General features: G+C 49.9%; 1 protein-coding gene across 4 annotated transcripts in view; it reads right to left on the reverse strand.

The window, feature by feature from the left end:
• Positions 1-549: 549 nt before the first annotated feature.
• Positions 550-24,046, reverse strand: part of rreb1a (ras responsive element binding protein 1a) — a 50,249-nt gene continuing 26,752 nt past the window's right edge. For 2 of the 4 annotated variants that reach the window (XM_085171642.1, XM_085171644.1), the window contains 18 exons: positions 18,793-18,885; positions 18,490-18,715; positions 17,880-17,949; positions 16,973-17,062; positions 16,057-16,220; positions 13,077-13,218; positions 12,850-12,995; positions 9,904-10,093; positions 9,528-9,821; positions 8,730-9,189; positions 6,998-8,654; positions 6,747-6,919; positions 6,476-6,661; positions 6,230-6,391; positions 5,996-6,145; positions 5,686-5,807; positions 3,812-4,529; positions 550-2,784 (listed from right to left, as the gene is read on the reverse strand). In XM_085171642.1, coding sequence (XP_085027768.1) covers positions 2,225-2,784; positions 3,812-4,529; positions 5,686-5,807; positions 5,996-6,145; positions 6,230-6,391; positions 6,476-6,661; positions 6,747-6,919; positions 6,998-8,654; positions 8,730-9,189; positions 9,528-9,821; positions 9,904-10,093; positions 12,850-12,995; positions 13,077-13,218; positions 16,057-16,220; positions 16,973-17,062; positions 17,880-17,949; positions 18,490-18,715; positions 18,793-18,885 — 5,603 coding nt within the window. In that variant the 3' untranslated portion in view covers positions 550-2,224. Of the gene's footprint in view, positions 2,785-3,811; positions 4,530-5,685; positions 5,808-5,995; positions 6,146-6,229; positions 6,392-6,475; positions 6,662-6,746; positions 6,920-6,997; positions 8,655-8,729; positions 9,190-9,527; positions 9,822-9,903; positions 10,094-12,849; positions 12,996-13,076; positions 13,219-16,056; positions 16,221-16,972; positions 17,063-17,879; positions 17,950-18,489; positions 18,716-18,792; positions 18,889-24,046 lie in introns of all 4 variants that reach the window. The other 2 variants (XM_085171641.1, XM_085171643.1) reach the window with 1 other exon arrangement.

Below are 24,046 nucleotides of genomic sequence, written 5' to 3' on the forward strand. Positions count from 1 at the left end.
ATCACCTGATATTTATTTATTTGTTTTCTAAATTGTGCTCAGATTCTTAGCCTCATCGCCCAGCCCTAACCAACTCTCACTACATAGTTTCCAAAACACAAGCAAAGTACATGTCAAATAGAAACTGAACGTTTTTAGTTGTTCTCTTTGTATCAGCACAGATGAACACAAAAGAGGTACAAGTCCTCATGTACTTTCAGAAGAAAAGGTGGGGGTAAAATGGGACAGTGCTAAACAAGTCCAGGGCCAACTCAAGATACACGGATAATACTGTAAGAGGACTAGCTAGGCTGACACTTAGCTAGAAATCCTGCTAACTAGCTTAGTCATGTTTGGTTTTATCTAATCCGGTCAGTTAATATTAGTTAAGATATGTTTTTACCCAGTAGGTAGGTGATGTCCCAGGATCCAATTAGCAAAACCCAACCTTGTAATCAGAGCTAGCGAGAGCTAACTAACCAAACCAAAACGTTAACAGAGTAAACACAAGTCTGGTCAGGCTGGTTAATTCTAGCTAGCCTGTAGCATTAGCATCCGTTGCTAGCTTTGTTAGTCAGTTATTGCCATCTAATACTACCTTTTTACTATTTTTGATATCTTAGGGTTTTTATTATCTTGCCTGCTCTGGTCAGTTTTTCCAAACTAACGCTAACATTTTCTAATGTCTAATTGCTCCCGAAGAAAAGATGATGCCAATGTAGGTAAAATACAGCTAGCTAGCATCATACCGGTTTTTAACCGTGGTATTAACAAATTCCTTACCATTTCTATGTTCTACTAAATTAGCTTCTATTTGGGTTCTATTTGGGTTAGTGTGCATGCCGTGTTTGAAGCTACGCTAATGAGTTAGCCCTGGCTTGCTTTGATTTGGCCCACAGTAGAAACCTGGCCTGCAGAGCATTAGCCCAGCTTAGGAAGACATAGGATTTAAAGGGTTGCCTACAGAGCTGCTCGTCTGTTGCTTTAATGGTTGCAGTTAAAAAGCAGAAGTTGAGGTAAACTGAACCTAAGTCAGGTATTAGCGGCGTTACACATTAGCACGCTGGAGGCCCTGTAATAAACCCTATAAGAATACTAGGGGGTGACGATGAGAGACAGGTGGGAGTCGCGCACACTCACACTCACACCCACACACAAACACAAAACCTTTTGATTTGTTCAGTTACATATATAAAAAAAATCCACGAAAATGAATTCCCATCCCTACACCTAAATGTCACTGGTAATCGCACACATGCAGAAAAACAGAAAATACTCGAGCATCACGTGCCACATGTTTAACTCTCTGTACACACATGGAATCAACTGAGAATGATTATGAGTGAGAAATTATGAACACACACACAGGCCGACTCACAGGGTGGCTTCAGGGATCAATAGTGTGATGGGTTTAAAAAAACAAAACAGGAAGAAGAAACACGGAGAACACAAACACTATTTTCTGCCCTTTCAAGAGTTCCTCTTCACACAGAAATGCGACTTTGAGAAGTTCGTGAATGTTTTCTTGTGTTTTGCCGAGCCGGCCGAGAGTCGGAACAACGGCGAGGCGTTTTCCAGTTACAAAAACAAAACAGAAAAAAGCTACCTCGGTCACACGGTGGCAGGCGGCCGCCAGTTGACGGTGGTGGCCGCCGGTCATTGCTGGTGAATCTGGGCCGCTTCGGCAGCCGTGCAGCTGTCGCCTCGCTCTTCAGTTTTATCCAAAACATATCAAAAATATCGACTGGTCAAACCGGACAAGCGGTCGGTGAATTTCTAATTTAGGAAATCCAAAACGTTGTGAAAGCATATTGTTCAGACACGTGTGTCGCAACGTCCAGCTCTTAATTTAAATACCGAAGAAGAATGGCAGATGCCATGTCTCAGTCTCTGTCTGTCTCTTGGCGTCTCCAAAGTTGATCATTTCTCTAAGAAAAATCTAGAACAATAATAAATCGTAACTTTATTCTTTTTATTGCTGAAATATAGATTCCCCCGCACAAAAAAATCTTATGTAAATCATTGTCATCATAAAAAGCTATAAAAATTAGATCCATTCTCCGTAATAATGCAGATAAAGATATAGCAAAAACATCTTTTAGGACTAGTAGTAAGGCACTTCAAGAAAACGAGGATTTCGTCTCTCTATCAAAAAGGGTTTCAGGGCTGGTTTTTGCATCGTCATCAAAGGTGTAGCGTCTCTCCGACCGTATGGCACTGCGGTGTTGTGGTTAGGGGTTCGCCCTCACTCCACGCCCACCAGAGGAGGCTCTCCGTTGGGCAGGATGTGTTCCAGAGGGGGCTTGGCGTGGATCTCCAGCAGCCCCTGGATAAAGCCCTGGGTGGGGGTGGCTGCTGCCGCTTCCCCTGGCGGGCAGTTGGTGGAGGAGTGAGAGGGGTCTTTGGAGGCGTTTGGGTCAGATGTCAATTCGGCGCTAGTAGTTGTCTTTGTGTCAGTAGCTTGGTGGCTGGGAGTCGAGTCGACGGCGGTCGCGGGATCCGAGTCCCCGCCGGACTCTGTTGGTTTCGAAGGGCTCTGTTCCTCCCCCTCGTCTTTCACGTCCTCCTCCTCCAGCTCCTTCATCCCGGCTGCGGCGCTCCCGCACTCACTCTCGTTCTCTGAGGGCGGGCAGGTGGAGGTCGGGGTCGGGGTGCAGGAGTCACCGTCCTCGCTGCCGGCGTCGTCGTTGGCGCCAGAGGAGCCGTCAGCACCGCGGGGTTTCAGATGGATCCTTTGGTGCCGGACCAGGCTGTGCTTCAGGGTGAAGGTCCGCTCACAGGTCTGACACTGATAAGGACGCTCACCTGGAGGCAGGACGAGCGAGGAGTCAGAGCGAGGAAGACAACACAGGTAACAACAACAAAAACAGTCTGTATAACCACAAAAAGACCACAACATTCACAGCCACAGGTGACCTGTGTGACCTCAGGTGTGTGACCTCAGGTGTGTGACCTCAGGTGTGTCGTACCTGTGTGTGACCTCGGGTGTGTCGTACCTGTGTGTGACCTCGGGTGTGTGTGACCTCAGGTGTGTGACCTCAGTTGTGTGACCTCAGGTGTGTCGTACCTGTGTGTGACCTCAGGTGTGTGACCTCAGGTGCGTCGTACCTGTGTGTGACCTCAGGTGTGTGACCTCAGGTGTGTGACCTTAGGTGTGTGGTACCTGTGTGTGACCTCAGGTGTGTGGTACCTGTGTGTGACCTCAGGTGTGTGGTACCTGTGTGTGACCTCAGGTGTGTGACCTCAGGTGTGTCGTACCTGTGTGTGACCTCAGGTGTGTCGTACCTGTGTGTGACCTCAGGTGTGTCGTACCTGTGTGTGACCTCAGGTGTGTGGTACCTGTGTGTGACCTCATGTGTGTGACCTCAGGTGTGTGACCTCATGTGTGTGACCTCAGGTGTGTCGTACCTGTGTGTGACCTCAGGTGTGTCGTACCTGTGTGTGACCTCAGGTGTGTGACCTCAGGTGTATGACCTCAGGTGTGTCGCACCTGTGTGTGACCTCAGGTGTGTGACCTCAGGTGTGTGACCTCAGGTGTGTGACCTCATGTGTGTGACCTCAGGTGTGTCGTACCTGTGTGTGACCTCAGGTGTGTGACCTCAGGTGTGTGACCTCAGGTGTGTGACCTCAGGTGTGTGGTACCTGTGCGTGACCTCAGGTGTGTGGTACCTGTGCGTGACCTCAGGTGTGTCGTACCTGTGTGTGACCTCAGGTGTGTCGCACCTGTGTGTGACCTCAGGTGTGTGACCTCAGGTGTGTGACCTCAGGTGTGTGGTACCTGTGTGTGACCTCAGGTGTGTCGTACCTGTGTGTGACCTCAGGTGTGTCGTACCTGTGTGTGACCTCATGTGCCGGGTCAGGTCCTGCAGAGACCAGAACCTCTTGGAGCACACGTTGCAGATCTTCTTCCTCTTGTCCACGCGTCCTCCGGATGACTCGCCGCCCTCCACGCTCTTTGGTTCTGATGCCTCTTCGTCGCTCCTCTCCTCTTTCTCCTTCTCCTCTTCCTCCGACTCGCCACTGTCACCTCCTTCACTGTCGCCTCCCTTTGCTCCTTCCTCTGTCTCCATCTCTGCCTCCTTCTCCTCATCGCCAGGTTTGCTCTCCGGCGCCGCCTCTTCCTCCTCCTCCTTTGCCGGAGTGGCTTCCTCTGCTGTTGGCGGAGGTGGAGTCGGTGTGTCCTCCGAGAGGTGCGCCCTCTCGTGGCGAGCGAGCGTGGTGGCGTAGCGGAAACTCTTCTTACACACTCGGCAGACATGTTTGTAGTCCGGCTGCTGTTTTGCAGCGAGGCTGTAGGACGAGGAAGACGAGGAGGAAGCGGGCGTGTCTTTCTCCTCTTCTGGGCTCTCAGGCGCTGCTTGGGGAGTGGAGGTAGTGGGTCCACATGAAGATGAAGATGAAGAGGAGGAGGAGCAGGAGGGCTGAGAGGACTGCTCCTCCTGGGCGGAGCCTGAAGATGACGTGTTGAGTTTGAAGTCGATGAGCTTCTTGCCAAAGTTCAGGTCCAGACTCTTGTTGCTGTGGCAGTCGTCATCGTCGGTGCTCTCCACCTGGAGGAGGGTTTTAACATTATGACATCATCACATGACATGTTTGAGGCGTCTTTTTTTTTTATTGACCTTTTTTGAAAAGAACAGCTGCTGAAGGTGCTGCGGCGCCCCCTGGTGGATGGTTGAAGGTTTGAACGACCACAAAAACAAAATTAAATATTTAGCGTCAATCTTACATCCTGTGATCCGATTGTGTGTAATCTGCAGTTTACGTATATTTTACTCCATAATTTTGTTTTATAGAGAAATACTGTTTGTATCTCAGTGCTGGGCTTTTTAACCCTTTAAGACCTACCATAGAACCAAGTCCGCCAGAGCTTATATTATATGTTTACATGCTGTGGAGCCATTTTTGGGAGCATTTCAAGTTGATATACATCAATACAACCATTATAGCCCAGATTTTAATAATATGTCTGCATTAAGTTCATAGTAATTACATAAATTGCAAAAAAGTGCAATAAACTACAAAAAAGAGGCTTATCCCTCAAAACTGTAAATACAAAAAAGTTGCACAAAATAGTTTCCCACCACAGGAAATTTATTTTGAGTGTCTTCATAGTTTTATTTTTGAAATACACCAATTTTTATACACTGCAGGAAAAACGAAAATATTATAATGCAAATTTGCAAAAAAGCAGCATATGCATCAAAATAAACTATTTCCAGCAGTGCAATATGAGTCCTAAGCATCCCAGAAACCACACAGAAAGTCATAAAGTCAAAGATAACTTTTAAAAACACCAGTATAGGCTCATGAGGCCTTGATGGTAAAAAACTACATTTCCGCGAAATGATGTCACTTCCGGTTTCGGGCAGGTCATGGCGGACATGCGATAGTTCGCGCTGATGGACGTAGGAAGTGTTACAAACAGCTGATCGGATCGGCAAAGCGTGTTTCTGGAATATTATGTTTTTGTTCCTGCAAGTGCTTTTTATGCAGTTTTTGCAAAACTATATGTGGAAGGAAACTGTGACCGAGGACAAGCTGATGGCATAAGATGTAAGTACAACTCCTCCGGTTTCATATGCAAAAAAAATTCTTGCGCTAGCTCACGTGGTTGCAGAGCTACCGGGATTTAAAAGTAGTTGCGCAAAACAGAGCGTGCCCGCTCCGACCAGTTTTAAAGGGTTAAAGATCTGTTCCCACAGTTACCTTGCTGCTGTTTGGAGGCTGTTTGCCCTGTGCTGCTCGGCTCTCCGGCGCCCCCTGCTGGTCCGGCTGCTGTGTGGTTTCCGTCTCCTGCTGCTCGGCAGGTCCAGGAGTCGGGCTGAAACCTGCAGCACAAAAACAGCTTTAGGCGATGATTTAAAGCCCAACATCTTCGGGGCAGGGACACCTGCAGCGAGCCGACTCAGGTCAGCTCTGCAGTTTGACTCTACAGTGAAGCTCTGCTTTACTTCAGCTCCACTTCCTGCCACATGAAACCAAATCGTTCCTTCACGACTCGTTATTAAAATGTTACCTTGGCTTGGTTTGTGGGTGGGGCTTTCATGTGTGCCTTCACAGTGGGCGGTGCTATCGGCGGTGGGGGCGGGGCCTGAGTCTGTAGATGAAGCGGTATTGCTGAGGTTTTGTGCTTCTGGCGCCATCTGCTCCGTCTCTGATTGGCTCTCTGTGGGAGACAGTGAACAATCAGCGCTCTGAACTGAGACGCGTCTGCGGATGTAACGGCGATAAAAACTGGTCGTTCTCTGACCGGCGCTCTCGTGCGAGCCTTCGTCGCCGCCTTTCTTCACGAGGGCGCCGTTGCGTCGCAGCGTCCTGTGGGTCACGCCGTGCTTCCTCAGCAGGTGGCGCTCGCAGTTGGATTTGGTGGAGAAGAAGGCGTCGCAGCGCGGACACGGGAATGGCTTCTGACCTGGGTGAAGACCAAACGATAACCAGGTTTCCATGGAGACAGGCACTGCGGCGACTGTTACGGTGTGTGTGTCGTGGTCATTACCGGTGTGCGTCAGCATGTGTCTCTGCAGCGAGCTCGCCCACGGGAACACTCGGGGGCAGAAGGGGCAGGTCAGCTTCTGCACGGAGTTGGAGTAAGCGTTCTTCTTTCCTTTGGGCTGATTCGCCGGCTTCGCCTCCTCCTTAGCTCCGCCCTCCTTCTCCTCCCCTCCTGTTGCTTTGTCACCATCTGCTCACAGAAAGAGTTTGAGTTCAATAAAGGGAAAAGTTAACTGTAACTTCCAGAAGTTTCCTGGACAGCTTCCTGCCCCCACCTCTCTTTCCTGCCAGCTCAGCAGCTCCCGTCTGCAGGTAGTTGCTGAACTTGTTGGCGTCTGTGTTGGCGAGCATCTTCTCCACGCTGGCAAACTCGCCGCTCGACTCCAGGTCGATGCCGCTGACCGCCTTCTCCTTCAGGCCGAGGCCGGCCTTCTTCCTGGGCCTCCTCCTGTTGGAGAGAAGGTGGAGTCAGCGGGAGAACATAGCAGCAATGTGAATCAAGTTATTTGAAATGGCGCCCACAAACCTGGAGGGTCCGTCGGAGGCGTCGTCGCTCTGTCCCTCCAGGCCGGCCGAGGCCGCGGGGGCGTCTGTGGCGGGATCGGCCTGAGAGGAAGCGACGCCGGCAGCGTCGCGCTTCAGCAGGTCTGGGGCGGCGGACACAGAGCTGATGATCTGAGCGATGGAGGCCAGCGGCGGCAGCTCTTTGAGGGTGCCGGAGGGCGAGGAGGCGGCGGGTTTGGGGAGCAGTGGTTTGAGGCGCTGGGCTCGCGCCGTGTTGGGGAGGGAGGCGGGGGAGGAAGTGGAGCCCGGGGGCAGCTGATAGCAGCCGAGCTGTGGGTGGGGGTGAAGCGGGGCGGGGCCGCTCGCCATCTTCTCGTCCTTGGACAAAGCCTGCTGCTGCTGCTCGCCGATGCTGCTGCCGCTCTGCTCCGTCTTTATCTCCCTCAGCTCGCCGCTGCTCGCCGCCTCCCTTCGCTGTCTCTTGCTGGGGATGGACAGGTCGATGGGCTGGTCCAGGTCGGCGCAGTCGAAAGGGGGGGCGACGCTCTCCAGTTTGACCCCAGGTGACCCCGTCTGGCTGCCGGCGCCAGCGCCGCGGCCCTTGGCGGAGAAGTCGAGCGGCTGGTCCAGTTCTGCAGGATACGTGACGTTCGCCACTTCCTCCACCTTCACGACCGGGACGGGAGGCTGGCTGACGCCGTTCAGCGCCAACGGTGCGGCGCGGGCAGTGGCGAGGGCGGTGGCGGGCAGCAGGGTGGCGATGTGCTCCTCGATCTCGCGCTCTTGCACCTCAGGGTGCTGCTTCAGCAGGTGGTGGATGCAGTTGCGTTTGGCCAGGAAGGCGGCGCCGCAGCGCCGGCACTCGAACGGTTTCCTCTGGCAGCCGTTGTGCGTGCGCAGGTGGATCTGCAGCGCCCGGTACGTTTTCAGGTCCTCGCCGCAGAACCGGCACACGGTCTCGGCTCCGGCGCAGCCCGTCTCCGCGTCCTGGGTGGAGGTGGTGCCTGCGGTGGTGATGGCGGCCGTGATGTTCGCCGTGGTCGTCGAGGTGACGTACTTGATGTTTTTCTCGATGTCCTTCCTCGAGGTCTTGGCGTGCTTCTTCCTGAGGTGGCGCTCGCAGTTGGCCTTGACAGTGAACGGGTAATGGCAGACGCGGCAGACGTAGGGGCGCTCGCCGCTGTGCGTGCGCAGGTGACGGATGAGCGTGGCTTTATCCGGAGCTACATAGTCGCAGATGTTGCACTGATGGGGCAGGATGCCGAGGTGGAAGCGCATGTGCGCCTGCAGCACGCCGGAGAAAGCGAACACCTGGTCGCAGAAGCGGCACGGGAACGAGCCCGAGCTGTTGCCGCCTTTGCTTCCTGGCTTTCTCCCGCTAAGTCCCACCTCCTCGTGTACAGCTGTAGTAGCAGCAGGCGGCGAGTCAGACAGGGGGGCGTGGGCCTCGTTCATGCACTCCGCGTCCATCTGCCCGCCGTTCCCGGCTGAGGATGAGGACGAGGAGGGCGTTTTGAAGAGCGAAGGTGTGGGAGGAGGCAGGCTGGGGCTGATGCAGCCCAGTGAGGCCTGCTGGGAGCTTTGCAGCGGCGGAGGCGTCGTCGTTGTGAGGCTGGAGCGAGGGCTGATGGGAGGTTTGGGTTTCAGTGGCGGCATCGCCTTCTGACCCTGAACTTGACCTGCAGGAGGAGAAACAGTCGGTGAGCGTTGGCAGTTAGAAACCTGAGTAACAAAGCGGCTCCAGCAGCACCCACCGTTAGCGCCGCTGAATCCTGGAGCTTTGGCCAGAGGTGGGAGTCCGATCTGATTCGGTGTGGTAGTCGCCACTTTCAGGATCTGCTGGATATCTGCCAGCTCCATAATCCCAGTACCGCCTGCCTCTCCGGGTTTGACGCCCGACGAAGCGGCGCTGGCTGCAGTTGCGGTCCCGTCGGGTTGCAGGAGGAAGCCGGTGGGGAAGGGCTGCAGGGACAGCAGGCTGAAGGCGTCTCGCTGGGAGAGGCCCTGCAAGGCCGAGCCCGGGGCCTCCAGCAGGGGGATGCTGAGGGCCGTCAGACCGCTCACGCCGAGCCCCAGAGTCAATCCCAGACCTCCGGACAGGAAGCCTGACGCCGGCTCCTGGGGGAGGCTGGAGGACGGAGGCTCCACGTGTATCACCTTGATGCTGTCCAGGTGGGCCTGATGGATCTCGTCATCAGTGGGACCAGCGTTCACCTGAGGAAACATGAGGACATGTTGGGTTAACATTCGTGAAGTTTACGCTCAAGTTCAACCAGGAAGTCGTGGCTCTGCTGGGTGTTCGGCTGCTTTTCTGTTTACATGTCTACGCTGACATCATCACTCTCGTCCAATCCTCTTCGCCCATCAGCCTCTGCTTGGCGTGGTTTAAATCTCTGCTCTCTGTTATTCCACCGCCAGCATTTAGCCTCCTGTTCTAAACCCCATCACATCCTGATCTGTCTGCATTTTATTCTGAAAGTTCTTTATATGCATATTTCAGTTTGTGCTTTTAATTTGAAAGGTCGGCTTGTGTGCCATACTTCCAAACATACCTTAGAAACGTGCTGAAGACCGAGCCCTTCCAGGAAGTTGGCCTGCTCTGCAGGCAGGGCTTCTTTGTCTGCGTCCTGCTGGTCGTTCTCCACCTCGTTCTCTGCAGAACCTTCTCCTTCCTCCTTCGCCTTCTCTGCGGTATCCTCCGAGCTGGCGGCGGCGCGTTTGTCGGGGTGAGACTTGGTTTTATGGAGGTCCAGGGCTGAGCGAAGGGGGAACGCCTTGTCGCAGGACTCACAGACGAACCGGTGGAACTTACTGATGCATCGTCTGAGATTCGTCTCGCACCAGACCTGGACGGGAAGAAAAACGGCGTTAAAACTCGACATTTTCCTCCAGGAAGCGATCCACGGGAACACGGTGACGGGTGAACACCTGTGCAATGTGAGGAAACTTCTTGCAGGAGAAGTCAATGAAGGCCAAGTCATTGAAGCCGGTGGGGATAGAGGGGTTGCTCTGGATGAAAGGGCGGCCGCTGGGGTCCTGGGGGAGGAGCTTATGAACCCCCGCATTGTGACGCAGCAAACCGCGGTGGGTTCGGAAAGAAAGGCAGCAGAGATCACACCTGCAAACACAAACAGAAGGAAATGCTGCCTGAATGTGAGGCGATAATTCAAGACAGGCTTGAATCAGAAAAAGGACAAAAAGTCACTGAAAAACAAGAAAAGTTCACACATGTCAACAGGAGTCTGGTTTCTTCTCTGTGAACAATCAGATTATCTGACTGACGGGAAACATCCTGTTAGTCATTCGCTCTGAGGGTTTAAATTGTTTGTTTGTTTTTGTCCTTTTGGAAGATGGAGAGCAAAAGTCCTCGATGCCCAAAAAAAGGAAAAATGTTTTTATTGTCCTTCATTTTTGTATTTTGAAAAACCTCTGAACTCCCGCCACCAGGAGGCGACATTTCTCCTTTTTGTTTGTGGGGACCAGGGCTGACAAAGAGGAGGTGATGACATCATTTCGTCCCTTCCTGACTCCTGTTTTTCCAGTTTGGAGGTGCTCGCTCAAGTTTGTGTGAAACTCGCTCATGAACCTCGTGGTGAAGTTTGTGTGAAACTTTGAAACCAGCAGAGAGGGTTTGATCTTTGAGCCGATTCGTCCGGCAGCTTTTCACCGAGCTCCTCGAACCTCATGAGGACAGAAACAGCTCAATACGTGGAAACACACTGCTGGTTATTCACACACACGTGCAGAAAGACAAGTGTGTGTGTGTCTGTGTGTCTGTGTGCGTGTGATAACCCGGTGTTGGTCCGGCTCTCGTTAAGCGCTGAGAGGACAGCTGCCCAGTGTCTGCTGCAGTCACACACTCTTATCACATCCTCTGTGTGTGTGTGTGTGTGTGTGTGTGTAATCCCCTCAGTTACGCTGTCAGAGGATGGTGGGGGTCGGGGGTGGGGGTCTGCACCATATGTGGAGCAGCACTTGTTGAACTCCATCAGTCAGACCTGCACCTCCGCCCTCCTCCATCCTCTGCAACAATCGGCCCACTGATCAAATATTGATCGCTGTGCTGCTGATCGTCATCGTTTTTAGTTTTAAGCAAAACATTCGACTCCAGAGTTTCTGACCCTTCAAAGTAATCACGCAAAAAGTTTTTAGGTCTTTATTTATGTTTTTATTAGATGAAAACATGCATGATGGCGCTGAGGTGACGGTGTTAAACAAGTACGAATCATGTTTACGAACTACAGACCGCGTCTCGCTTCGTGTTGTGAGAAACGTTTGATCATTTTTTAGAAACTTTATCGATTGATCGAACAAAGAGACCAAAACAGGAAGCTGCAGCAACTGTGCGACCCCGCGGTTCCTCCTGCGTCTGCGCTCGTGCCTCTACAAGCTCACTTTCATCTGATTGGTCAGCTTGAGGAAGCCTGCTGTGGGGCAGCTCCCACTGCTCGCGTGCTGTGTGATGAGGCTGAGAGCGGCCTGAGCGTTCGACCTCACAGCAGCGACTCCCAAATCGAGGGTCGCAGACCCCCAAGTGGGCGGCGGCGCTACTGCAGGTACAAGCTAATGTTAAACTAATGCAGCCGAACCGTGTTATTACTCAGTTACTATTAGTAATAATAGTTACTATTAGTAATAATAGTTACTATTATTACTAATAGTTACTATTATTATTACTCATAGTTACTATTATTACTAATAGTTACTATTATTATTACTAATATGATGCAAGAGGCCACGCCTTTGTCACAGAGACAGGAAATCACCGACCTGCAGCCAGACGGTGATGTGACGGCTGCTCGTTGTCTCGGACGTTTCCTCACGAACGCATCACCTGCTGGCGGCTTCCACACCTAAACTCCGCCTTTTTGTCTTCGTCTGGTTTTAATGTGACGAACATCCACCCATCATCCTGTCGGTGAGGTAAATTACCCTCCATCCTCCTCCATCCCTGCAGGGTACTCGATCCTCTTACCGGCTGATTAGGGAGGATTTACAGCTAAATATTCTCCTTCCTCCATAACAAGCTCAGCGCCGCCCGCTCGCCTCCTTCTCTCCTTCTCTCCTCATCACACACATTGTTTCCTTACAGCTCTCCATCCTTCCTTTAACCTTTATTTCCTTTATTCTTCTTTTTCTTCTCTTCATGTCCTGCTTTTATATTTCTTTGTATCCTTCCTTCTCTTTTCCTTGTCTCCTTTCCTATCTATCTGTCCATCCTTACATCCTGTTCTTTCTTCCTTCTTTTCTTTTATTTCACTCCTTTTTTGAACTTTATTAATATTTTATAGTTTTCCCCATTTCCTACTTCAGTTCTGCCTTTTCCCATATTTCCTCATCAGCTTTCCTTCCTTCCTTCACTGCGTCCTTCCTTGTCTTTTAGTGCCACTTTTGGATGTTTCTCCTTTTTTACTTTTCATCCTTTTTTCATCTCTTTCTTGTTTCCTCGTGTCCTTCACCTTATTTCTTTACATTGATTCCTGATTTCCTCTTTCTTCTTTTCATGTTAAACTTTGTCCCTGTTGTGTTGCCATAGTGACAGATGTTGGTACATCCTCCTTTTTCACTTCTCTCTCTCTCCCCAGTGTTTCTCTGCCTCCCTCGTCCCCTCTCCCAGCCGACCATCGTCCAGATTCACGAACACACTCTTTAATGTAGACTCTTAATTTGAAAGGTCGGATCAGTACAGAGTGTCTGAGAGTAAAGTTAAAAAGTAACCAAGTAAATGTACTCAATGAAAGGAAGTGAGGACAGGACAAAAGGGGAGGAATCAAGGAGAGAAGCCAGAAAGAGGAGACAAGAAAAGGAAGTGGGAAGGAGAGGAAACGAGCAGAGGAAAGATGGAGAGGAAAGAGGGAGGGGTTAAGGCGGTACCTGAGGGCGGTGTCAGGGTGGGTGTCCATGTGCGCGTCCAGATCCAGTCTGGAGCTGCAGGTTTTGAAGCAGATGGGACAGGGCAGAAGCTCCTCCTCCGAGCCGCGGCCCGCCACCGTCTCGTCCGCCGTCGCGTCCTCCGCCACCTCGACACACAACAACTCGTTATATTAACCGAACAAACCCCGCCCCCTCCTGACAGCCGACGCTCGCGTTGGTGTTTTTACCTTCTTGTTGGGCGGCTCCTCTCCGCTCTCCTCCTCGAGGCCCTGCCTCCTCTTCACGGACGGACGGCGGCGTTTGGTGGGAGAGGGGGGGCTGACGGGGAGCAGGCCGCTGGCCGGGTCCTTCTCGTGAATCTTCATGTGTCTGAAACAAGAAACGAAGGTAGGCGGCGTTTACATGTCATCGAAAAACCCAAAAGACCTGCGGAGTCAGCGTTAACTTAACGAGGAACGCCGGGAATTCTGGGAAGGCCTGACGAGGACTGATACCAGTCAGTGGTCTGGGAGTGTGTAGGGATACAGTATGGATACAGGAGGGGGCGGAGCTACAGCAGCCAGCAAGACAGTGCGTGAAAGTGTGCGTGCGTTTGTAAAGGTCACAACAGCGGTGAAGAGGTAAGGAGGAGAGGAAAGGAAATGTGGGCAGGAAAGGAAGTAAGGACAGATGAGAGGAAATAAGGAAAAGAAAATAAAGCAGAAAAAACTTTAGGAAGGAAAGGAAAGGAGGTGACATCAGGAGGAGAGGAGGAGGTGCTGTGAGGTAACGAGTGTTCAGAGGAGGACACACGGGCAGGTGTGGGCCTGAGGATCTATAAATAGGTGTCAGGCAGCGAGCTGGACGCCCATAAGAGGTCCTCACACTCAGTCAGCAGATCTGAGAGCAGCTGACAGGAAGCTGCTCATTAACCTATCAGAGGAGAGGAGAGAGGAGGCGGCCAACCAGAGAGCAAAGTCTGCTCAAACCGCACTGTGGCCCTGCAGCCGGCCAATCAGAGCGCAGGAAACCTGCCCAGTCAGCTGACACACAATCCTTATCACCCAGTGTGTGTGTGTGTGTGTGTGTGTGTGTGTCTGTGTGTGTGTTGCAAACAGCTGCTGAAGTCCACATATCAACACACACACCAGAAACAGAACAAGGAGACAAGGAGAGGAAAGAAGGACAAGGAGAGGAGCAAACAAGGAAGGGAACAAGAGGTGATAACAAGTAATCAAGGAGAAAAGCTAGGAAACAGAAAAGGAGACAAGGAGAGGAAAGAAGGACAAGGAGAGGAGCAAACAAGGAAGGGAACAAGAGGTGATAACAAGTAATCAAGGAGAAAAGCTAGGAAACAGAAAAGGAGATAAGGAAATGAAACAAGGAAACAAAAGAGCAAAAACAAGATAGAAAACAGAAACAGAGGAAACCTGAAAACGAGGAAGGAGGAAACAGGAAAGTCGATAGGAAGAGAGCAAACTCCGCCTCCTCAGGTCGTCTCCTACAAACTGCAGTGACACAGCGTCAGAGACAAAATGGACTCTGTTTCCTCCTCGCTGCTCGTTTGAAGCAGGACAATCTTTGAGAGGATGCTCTGCTCCTCCTCCTCCTCCTCCGCTCACAGTTTGCATTGTAAATCAGCGCCTCATCGCCGCGCTGCTCTTTGTGCTCGCTTTCCCGGGCTCGGAGACTCGACAAACCGGCCCGTCGAGTTTCCGTAAAGGTGGATTTTGTGAGTCATAGAAAATCCCGCGTGCCTGAAGGCAGCACGTGTTTTTGTCTTCTGTGAGACTTCAGGAAACATCGAGTCTGAGTGGTGATGGAGAAGCTGATTCCTCTCATCGCATTCAAAACAAAAACACTCAACACAAGTCTGCACGTAAACACAACTACAGCTTCACGCTACAACAACGCTCTTTCATCCAACCGCTGCCTGCCTGCACACACACGCTCCTCCGTCTGCGCTCAGGCGCTTTAAAGCAGCAGAAATGTCTTTAAAGCTCAAAAATAACGCGAGCACAGGCAGAGCCAGTAAAACATGATGACACAGAGAAAAACAGCTGCGACATCCAGCAGATCTGAGCGTCTGTCGGCCTACAGTCATTCCTTCCTGCCCACAGCTCCTCATACCATCGCTGAGAGCGAGGACGCAGACAGACCGACATCTGTCAGGCTCAGAGCAACAGGCTGAACAACAATCCTGCAGTGACACCGCAGAGCCTCGGCTAACGGCTTCAGCGCAGAGCTCCAGTTACTCTTTAAAGTCCAAACAACGCGGCTCACAGGGAACAAAAGTTGATTCTTTTCAAAGTAAAGTCTGTAAAAACTTTAAAAAAACTTACTAGGCTGCTTTTCAAAATAAAATGCAGTAACAGTGTTCCCATGTAAAACATATCTAGTTATTGTTATTACAAATTATTATTACAAATCAAAAAGCTAATACATGTTCAACGGAGCGTGCCATCGCTGACTTCTCTCTCTTGTAAAGTTTCAAAATAAAAGCCCAATCAGGTAAAAAAAAAATAGCCTCAGCTAGAGGCTAGCTAAAAATAAATCAACAAATATAAGCCTGAAGAACCGGAAGGAGGCTTTGGAAAATGTGGGAATGATGATTATTATTAAAAAATAAAAAAATACTCCATTTCAAAATAAAATGCACATCGACCTTATAAATATTAGCATCTGCACTTTTACACTTCCTCTTGTAACGTCTGGTTTGGTGTTTGTCGTGATGCAGACTCTGGCTAATGAACACACACACACACACACACACACACACGCAGGCTACAGTTAGGTTGTTGGGCCTGATGGTGAAGGCTGGACATCACTGATAAATAAATGACTGGGCGTAGCTCTGTGTGTGTGTGTGTGTTTATATTGGGGTTGGGTTGTTAAAAGTCATCTTCCAACTTCCTGTGTAGCCCCCGCCCCCTCTCCCACACACACACAGTGTGGTGGTGTTCTCCCGTGACGGTTGGCTGGTGATCATGTTAAACTCCAACTTCCTCCCCGAGAGTTTGTATAGTGTGTGTCTGTGTGTGTCTGTGTGTGTGTGTGTGTGTGTTAAGCAGTGACACTGACATAGATAAACTTAAATGTGGGCATATATGAGGTCGATGTAATCCAGATGTTTGCCTCTGTAACTCTGACACTTCAAGGAGTTGAATGAGGTGCTCGTCTCCGATTGGCTGGCAGGTAGCAGGACGTGTGTGCGTGCGCTCTGATCACCTGTGCATGTTGCCGTTGGTGGTGAAGGTCTGGCCGCAGATGTTGCATTTGTAGGGCCGCTCGCCGCTGTGGACCAGCATGTGTCTGTCGAGCGACGAGGCCGAGCTCAGGCATTTCCCGCAGATGCTGCAGGAGTGATCCGTCGCTCCGGCGTCGGCGTTGTGCTGCGGGACGTAAGGCACGCTCAGAGTTACCTCATTTTTATGAGCGGACGTGTATATGTTTGACAGTATGGACGCATCCCTTCAAAATAAGAGTCTCATCACACAATAGTGGTACCCCAGTAAAAACCAAAAGTCCCAAAGAATAAAATAATAATAAAACGCACACGTAGACACTGTGTGACCATTTATTTATACATCAGCTGCTGTTTTGCATCTGCTGAACTCACCTTCAAAATAAGAGCCTCCTGGCTATATTTTCTCATGTCACTAGACATGTGTTGGATTTAAGTAAAATCCTGCAGTAAGTTGGTAACAGACTGTTGGCAGGATATTGGCGAGGCCATCAAAGATCTTAAACATGCTATCCTTTCAAAATAAAATACACATCTAGGAATACATGGGAAGCAGACGTACTTTATTCTGAAAAGTTATTATTTGGATTTTACTTATTTGGGCTTAGACACACCAGCCTGACTTTAAGGAAAACAACGCTTTGTAATATGTTAAATTTTCAAAATAAAAGCCCCAAAAGTTACCAAGGCTGTTTGAAAAGCATGATGAGTAAAATAATGTTTTGGAATATGTTCAAAACAGAGGCTGCCCTTTCAAAATAAAATTCTAAATCGAGCATGTTTCTTGCATCTGTTTCATCTCTTATTAACTGGTCATCAGGCCGCAGCAGCTTTGACACACACAGAAGGTTTCTCCTGAACATCTACAGTCACAGTGGGTGTGTTTACAGGTGTGTTTACCTGTCTAATGTGCATGGTCAGCTGGTGCTGGGTTTGACAGCTCTTGTCACACAGTGGACAAATATAAGATGAGCTGTCGTCTTTGGTGTCCTGAAGGAAAGGAAAACAGAGATCAAAGGTCATCCAATCATGAAGCTACAAACTGTCACATGACCCGCGCAGCACTCACACCTGACTGGTTTCTTCTTCTTCTGTTATATTTAAAACATGCTACCACAAAAACCAGGCTGAAATCACCACAGTCAAAACATTACAGCGCGCGGGTCACATGACGGCGGCGGCTGGACCAGGCTTCACCCCGTGGAGCATGTTTGTGGCTTGACAGCTGTGTCCAGATGTGGGCTGAAGTGGCCCCAGTTTGACCCGATGACCTAATGTCAGCCGATGCCTCGCATCCAGCTGCAACAGCAACCGAGCTGCGGAGCTGTACACACACAAATCTGTCTTTGTATCATCGTGGGGACCCGTGCTAATATAATGATTTAGGGGGACTCATGTTATCGTGATTCATTCACAGACAGACGACCCTGAAACACGTCTAAAAGGCCTCGATGACCTCTTTGAAGGTGCATCAAATCGTGACCCGAGGCAGACGGCTAAATGTCCTCACAGTCAGGCCTCGTCTGCTCATCATTCTGGGAGGAAACGTTGAGAAAACAATCTCTACAAATTACTGCGCACACACACACACACACACCCTCCACTCAGAGGCAGCGCTTTCCTTTTCCTGTTCAACCACAGGAAGTTCTGACGCGGCGTGGAATGCCAGCGAGCGTGATGGGAGAAACAAACCACAGTGACGAGGCAGAAACACATGAAAAGGAGGGAAGAGGAGAAGCTGCGCGTCCTGCTGTGGACGGCAAAGGTGGAGGCCGGGCCGAAGCGGCGCGGTCGAGGTGTCGCGTACCTGGTTGCGTCGTGCGTTGCGACCGGGAGGGGCTCGCATGGCTGCCGTGAGGGACTTGCTCGGTGAAGGGCTTCAAACGGAGAAGAAGACAAAACATTTCACACATAAATAAAAAGTTTAAAGACTCGACAGTGTTTGGTTTGTTTTAAAACGAGTGTTTTCTGCAGAGTCCCAGAGGACAGAATCTATTTAATAAGTAAGCGGCTTCATCCTGATGGGAGGTGTGGCTGTCGTCATGTTTCCTGCTGTGCTTCTTTAATCCCGCCTGTATGTGAGTAATTACACTTACACCTGAAATGACCTCCTGTTGTTCTGTGAGCTGTCATTTAAATCCTGTTCATTTCTTTAGATTTTGAAAGCAGCCGAGCCGTCTATCAGCACTTCCTGTTTGTGATGAATCTCTCTGGATTGCAGCTACGTTTGGCCAGATCTTAATCAATGGCGTTAACCTGCAGACGTGTCATCCTCCACCCACAGATCGTAGCTCTGTGGACACCGTTCGACTCACACTTGCAGAAATTAATTCAAGTTTGAAGCTAAATATCGACTTCAGCTCATCATCTAAAACTTTTTAAAGTTTTAATAAAGTTTGAAGACTCGCTGTAATCACCTGGGGGAGGGGCCGGCGGAGGAGGAGGCTGAAGGGGCTCCACTCCCACCGTCTCCGCCGTTAATGGTCCCTGTTGCTGACATCACTGCTGACATCATGGCATTAATGGAGGAGAGGTCTTCTCCTCCGCCGCCTCCCGCGGTTCCTCCGCCTTTGTCTCCGTTCTGTAGTTTCGCTGCTCCGCTCGCCGCCTCCTTCGCTCCTTCCGTCACGCCGTTGATCGCTCCTGCAGAGCAGCATCGCTGACTGTTATCACTCTGTTAGCTAAAACCATGAAATGTTCACCGGGGGTTCGGCGCGCACCTTTGAGGTTTTTGTGCGTTTTCTCCTCCTCCTCAGTCAGCTCAGTGTTGGCTCCTCCCCCTTCCTGCCGCTCCTCTGTGGAGTTCTCCATGACTGCTGCAATAGACAAACACACTATTAGAGAGTAACCATCCTCTAACCCGTCCCACCATTTAAAGATGTGTGCGTTTAAAGCTGTGATGCTTTAGCGAGCGCGTGCACAGGAAACAAAGGCTCGGCCGATTGTTACAAACTCCTGTCAGGGGGGACATGAGGATTTTTGAGTGGTGTGACGGCTGACTGAGATCAGAATAGCACGGGAGCTGAGCAGTGCTGACTTTCCCCGGACACATGCAGCTGGAGTTTCTGGTTTCACTGAAGAAAACCGTTCAAAGCCTGCGAGTGCTGCAGACGTGCAGCTTCAGCAGGAAGAAAACAAAGTTTGCAAACCTGAGAAAGATTTTTTAAAAAGAAGCAGTTTGATGAACGAATTTCAGTTTGTCTGCATGTTTTAAACACTGTTTCTGATTTACTCTGACACTTAAAGAGAGACAGCAGAGGAAGACCATGAGCAAACAACAGCAGCTCTGGCCGAGCGCCCATTGGACCAGAGGGGGCCAAACGTTGGGTTTGCAGCCCCCACACCTGTTTCTACCAGCTCAGAGCGACATGTGAGGGAGAGATGGAGGAGGAGGAGGAGGAGAGAAGGGGCACTTCTGCTTTTTGCAGAGAGGAGAAGACGAAAGCTAATTACAGTTTCCTGTCTGCCCTCAGAGGAAGAAGCGCTCCAGAGCCGGCCACTTCCTCCTGCAGCTCAGAGAGAGGCTGCGTGTGTGTGTGTGTGTGTGTGTGTGTGTGTGTGTGTGTGTGTGTGTGTGTGTGTGTTGGACATTCCTAGTTCAAAGAAAGAAGGAAGTGAAAGAAGCAGCGAGTCCTAAAAGTGATGAAGGAGCCAATGGACGCCTCCCATCAGCCCGACACTAGTTGGCGCGTCGCAGAGTGGCGCCGCTTCAGCGTTACCCTCCCGCGGTGGCCATGTTTGTGGCCAGCAGTTGAGTCACGCTGACATCACATCCTCGTCAGCGGTGCTCTTCCTGATTTCGGCACAGCGAGTTGCACCACAGCATTAAACCGTTATTGTCGTGTACCTGCAGGGCAGCGCCGTTATTTCCACAAACATTCACGGGCTTTAAACGCAGCGGCTTCGCCACATTTTATAAAAAACTGAAGAGTGGGAACAAATGAAAACAAATACTCTGATGTCTAAAGATCTTAAATTTAACATCTTTATGTGATCGTAGCATCAACACAGGTCTGACGACGTGAGCGCGACGACTTTACTGCACAGATTTCACGTCAGTTACAGCGAATGAAACCAAAGAAGAAGAAAAGGAGAAGAAAAGAGAAAGGACGAGTGGAACGCGGCGAGAGAGCGCTGACAGCTGGCAGCGAGCGCGCCGTGTTTCCACTGACCTCTGAGTGTATCACCGCTCCTGCGTGACACGCTGTTACATGGCCACGGCAGGTGCACGCGCGCACACGCAATTGGACGCTGTGATTGGCTGCCAGAGTGCTCGGGCAGCACTTTTTACAGCCCGCAGAAACGAACGGCAACAGATGGCTGTGAGAGGAGAGGGCAGAGGAGGCTGGGAAAAAAAGGATGGAGAAAGAGAACCCTCCCAAAATCAACCGTCCTAACCCGGCTGCTCAGGACGCCGCGAACTGAGAGACGGCGCCAACACGTGCACGTGTCAACGCAACTGCAGAGTCTGCGCCAAAGTTTTAAACATCTATGACGATGTTTAAACCAGTTTAGAAGGAACGGTCCCTGAACGCAGCACGAAGTCTGAGCACTGTGTGTGTGTGTGTGTGTGTGTGTGTGTGTGAGATAGCTGATGTTACTACATCTGTTCCCAGCCATCATTCTCACACACTCTAACACTCCCTCCTGACTCACTCTGTCACACACACACACACACACAGTATTACAGACTTGCACACACACACACACACACACACACACTCACACACACACACAGCTCTGACATCCTGACATTCTTGCACATCCATGCAAAAGCAGAAAAAGGTCACCGTGTTGGAGCCACTGAGCATGAATCTGTACGAGTGTGTGGGTGTGTACTCGTACATCTGCCATTGTAAGGACCGTCACCCTCTTTCGACCTTAGGAGGACGCTGTGGCAGTGGCGCACTTTCAACTCTTAACTTTAAAAGGTGCAGTCACATGACACCTACGCAGTACACCCCTGATAGGGTACAGCCCTTTCAGTTCATTTCTGTGCTTTTCAAATTTGTTGTGAAAGCAAGAATGTCATAAAGTTTTTACCAATGGAGTGATATTAATTTCTGTCCCTATTTTAAGTATTTAACCAGCAGAATTAGTTAAGTTTAACGTCATGAACCTCCTGCTGTGCACCAACTGTGTGAAGATGTAACCCAGTGACAGACGGTAATTAAAGAGAGAGGGTGGACACAGCACAGGATGGATGTGTGGGGTAAATGAGGATTAAGAGCATCCTCTCTGTCCTTTTTCTTTATTCACTTTGAAAACTAGGAAGCCGAAACATGCAAGCTTTTATAATTTTACTACAGATAAGTCTGCATGAACTTTATGTTTTAACCTTCTGATATAATCCCGTTTTTACCTTGTGCTAATAGCTAATGTTGGCTAGCATGCCTTAGAGCAGGGGTGGGCCGGTGTCCTGCAGGTTTTAGATGTGTCCTCGAACCAACACAGCTGATTTAAATGGCTAAATTAGCTCCTCAACATGTCCTGAAGTTCTCCAGAGGCCTGGTAACGAACTCATCATGTGATTCAGGTGTGTTGACCCAAGGTGAGATCTAAAACCTGCAGGACACCGGCCCTCGAGGACTGGAGTTCGACACCCCTGCCTTAGAGGCTCTGGCACTAAAGTTAGCATCTAGCATGATAAGAGGCTAGTTCACCAGCTTCTTTCTTTTATGATAAATACCTGTCACAAGTTTATGAAGTCCAAGTTATAGATAATCTCCCTCTCTCACACTAGCTATGTTTTATAGCATTAGCCTAGCATTAGCCTAGCATTGGCCTAGCACTAGCCTAGCATTAGCCTAGCATTAGCCTAGCAGCTGCCATTATTAATCTCAGACAGTAATCACCACCAACATGTAAATTCATTTTACTTTTTGTAGTTTGTATATGCTTAACAGTGCTGGTGAGTTAGCTGCTGGTGTGAACAGCCTCGTCTGTGTTCGTTTTCATAAATTCACGAGGTGAATCAAAACGGCCCAGCTGTAAACGGCTTTATGGTTACGTTAGCAAACATTAGAAACCTTATCTAGCATCAATTAATGGCTAAAGGCCAGAGGAAAACTTGTATAGAAAGCAGACTGGGCCATGGTCAGCTCTCTCCTCTTCCTCCTTTTTCTAACCTTTTCCATTTGTATTTATACCACTGTGTTTTTGCATCTGCGAGTTGGTGTCAGCTAACAGTCTGTGTTTAGCAGGAGAGATGTGAGCAGAGGGATGGAGGGATGCATGGGCAGATAGAGAAGTGAGAGAGGGGGAGGCCAGGAACCAGTCACCATATGTTGGCTATTTATTACACCTCCCTAAACTGTCACTCTCCCTCCATCTATTCATCCATCACCCTCTCGGCCTCATTCAGAACAGCACTGTGACACTGTTCATCTAAACAGGAGCGACTTCGCTTATTTCTAGCAACACGTTCTTATTCTGGAACTGCAGTGTTGTGTATTTGCACGATTAACAGTTAAAAATAAATAACTTGTGCTGTGCCTTTTATAGCAAGTAAGATCCACAAAGCTTGAATTAGCCCCAAGTGGACATTAGAGGAACTGCAGCCATTGATGCATCTGCGTTTGCTTCATTTTCAGCGCACATTAGCGCTGGATGCTTGGCAGCGTCAGCGCTGATTATCTAAGAATATCAACGCTGTGATGAAATACGGCGCTGGCTGCAGCGTCGAGCAGTCAGGGCTGCCTCTGTAACGCTGTAAACGTCTAAACTCACAACCTGATGATCTAATCCATAATCTACTGGTTCCCGACAGGAAACCCTGGGATGATTTCCAACCTTGTGACAGTGATGGAGAGAAGTGCTATTCATGGGAATTCACCAAACTCGCAAGAGAAACTGAAAGAAAGTCAGAGCCTCTTTATCTCTTTCTGTTTCTGCGCTGGTCAACCACAACAGGAAGTTCACACTCACGGGAGTCACAAGAGAGCGTTTTGCTGCTTCCCCATGTGCGCTCGCAAAGAGAGAGATTGATGGGCATGACCCCCCTCCCCCCGCCTCTCCTCCCGAGCCTCCATCTAACACTCAGCTGCCATCACCCATCCTCCACCGCTCCGCCGATCCCGACGTTCCTGTTTCCTCGCTGCAGAACTCTGCCCAAACTTGTTAACGCACACTTGTGAAACTAAAAGCTGAATATCCCAAGGCAGAGACGACTTTCTCTGAGCTGCACGGACAAAAGCATGTCGTGTGTTGCCTTCTTTCTGAAAACATGACCAACTTTCAGCGCAGATGTAGACAGATGTTTATTTGATCCGAGCACAGCCACACGTCATCAGAAAAACACTGATTTCAAAATATTGTGTTCACAGAATTTCCAGAAAATTGGCAAAAAAGTTCTAAATTGGACATCAGCGCCTTCATGCTGCTTTCTGCTAACATCAACATCTAAGAGCATCAAAATAAACAGGCGCCAGTTTTTAATGTCAAGGCAGCGACTTTCCCACCTCAAGAAGCACAAAAGCCGTTTTTGTTGAAGAGAGAAAAAACACCAACTGTTGACTTGAACCCAAAAGCACAGAGGTCTTATTCTTTACGCCCAGGCACCACATGCAGCTCCACTCCCTTTTGTAATCGCCACACAGCGAACGGCTGTATCACGGGAGGATTTCAAAGGAATCGTGGAAGCAGGGGCGTATATAAGAGGTTTTGGATGGGGTGGCACACTCCCCGATTTCTAAGGGGGGACCCAGAGCTGAGTTTGAGACCGAAGCAGAGTGACGTCTGGTGAAGATGATTTTAAACCTGCGCTGTAACAAAATAGCTGCCACACTGAAACGTGACTGAACACTAATATTTACGTCTTTAAATCCAATTATCGTTTATCGTTCTGACGAGTTTGTAGCTGTAACAAACACAGCACAGTGCACGTTACACTTTTATAGTTGGACCTGCAGTGATGTGAGAAGAAAAAGGTGGCGTGGACCCCCTGGCCCACCCATATATACGCCCATGCTTGCA

Source organism: Neolamprologus multifasciatus, chromosome 9 (assembly GCF_963576455.1).
Source record: "Neolamprologus multifasciatus chromosome 9, fNeoMul1.2, whole genome shotgun sequence".
NCBI lineage: Eukaryota > Metazoa > Chordata > Actinopteri > Cichliformes > Cichlidae > Neolamprologus > Neolamprologus multifasciatus.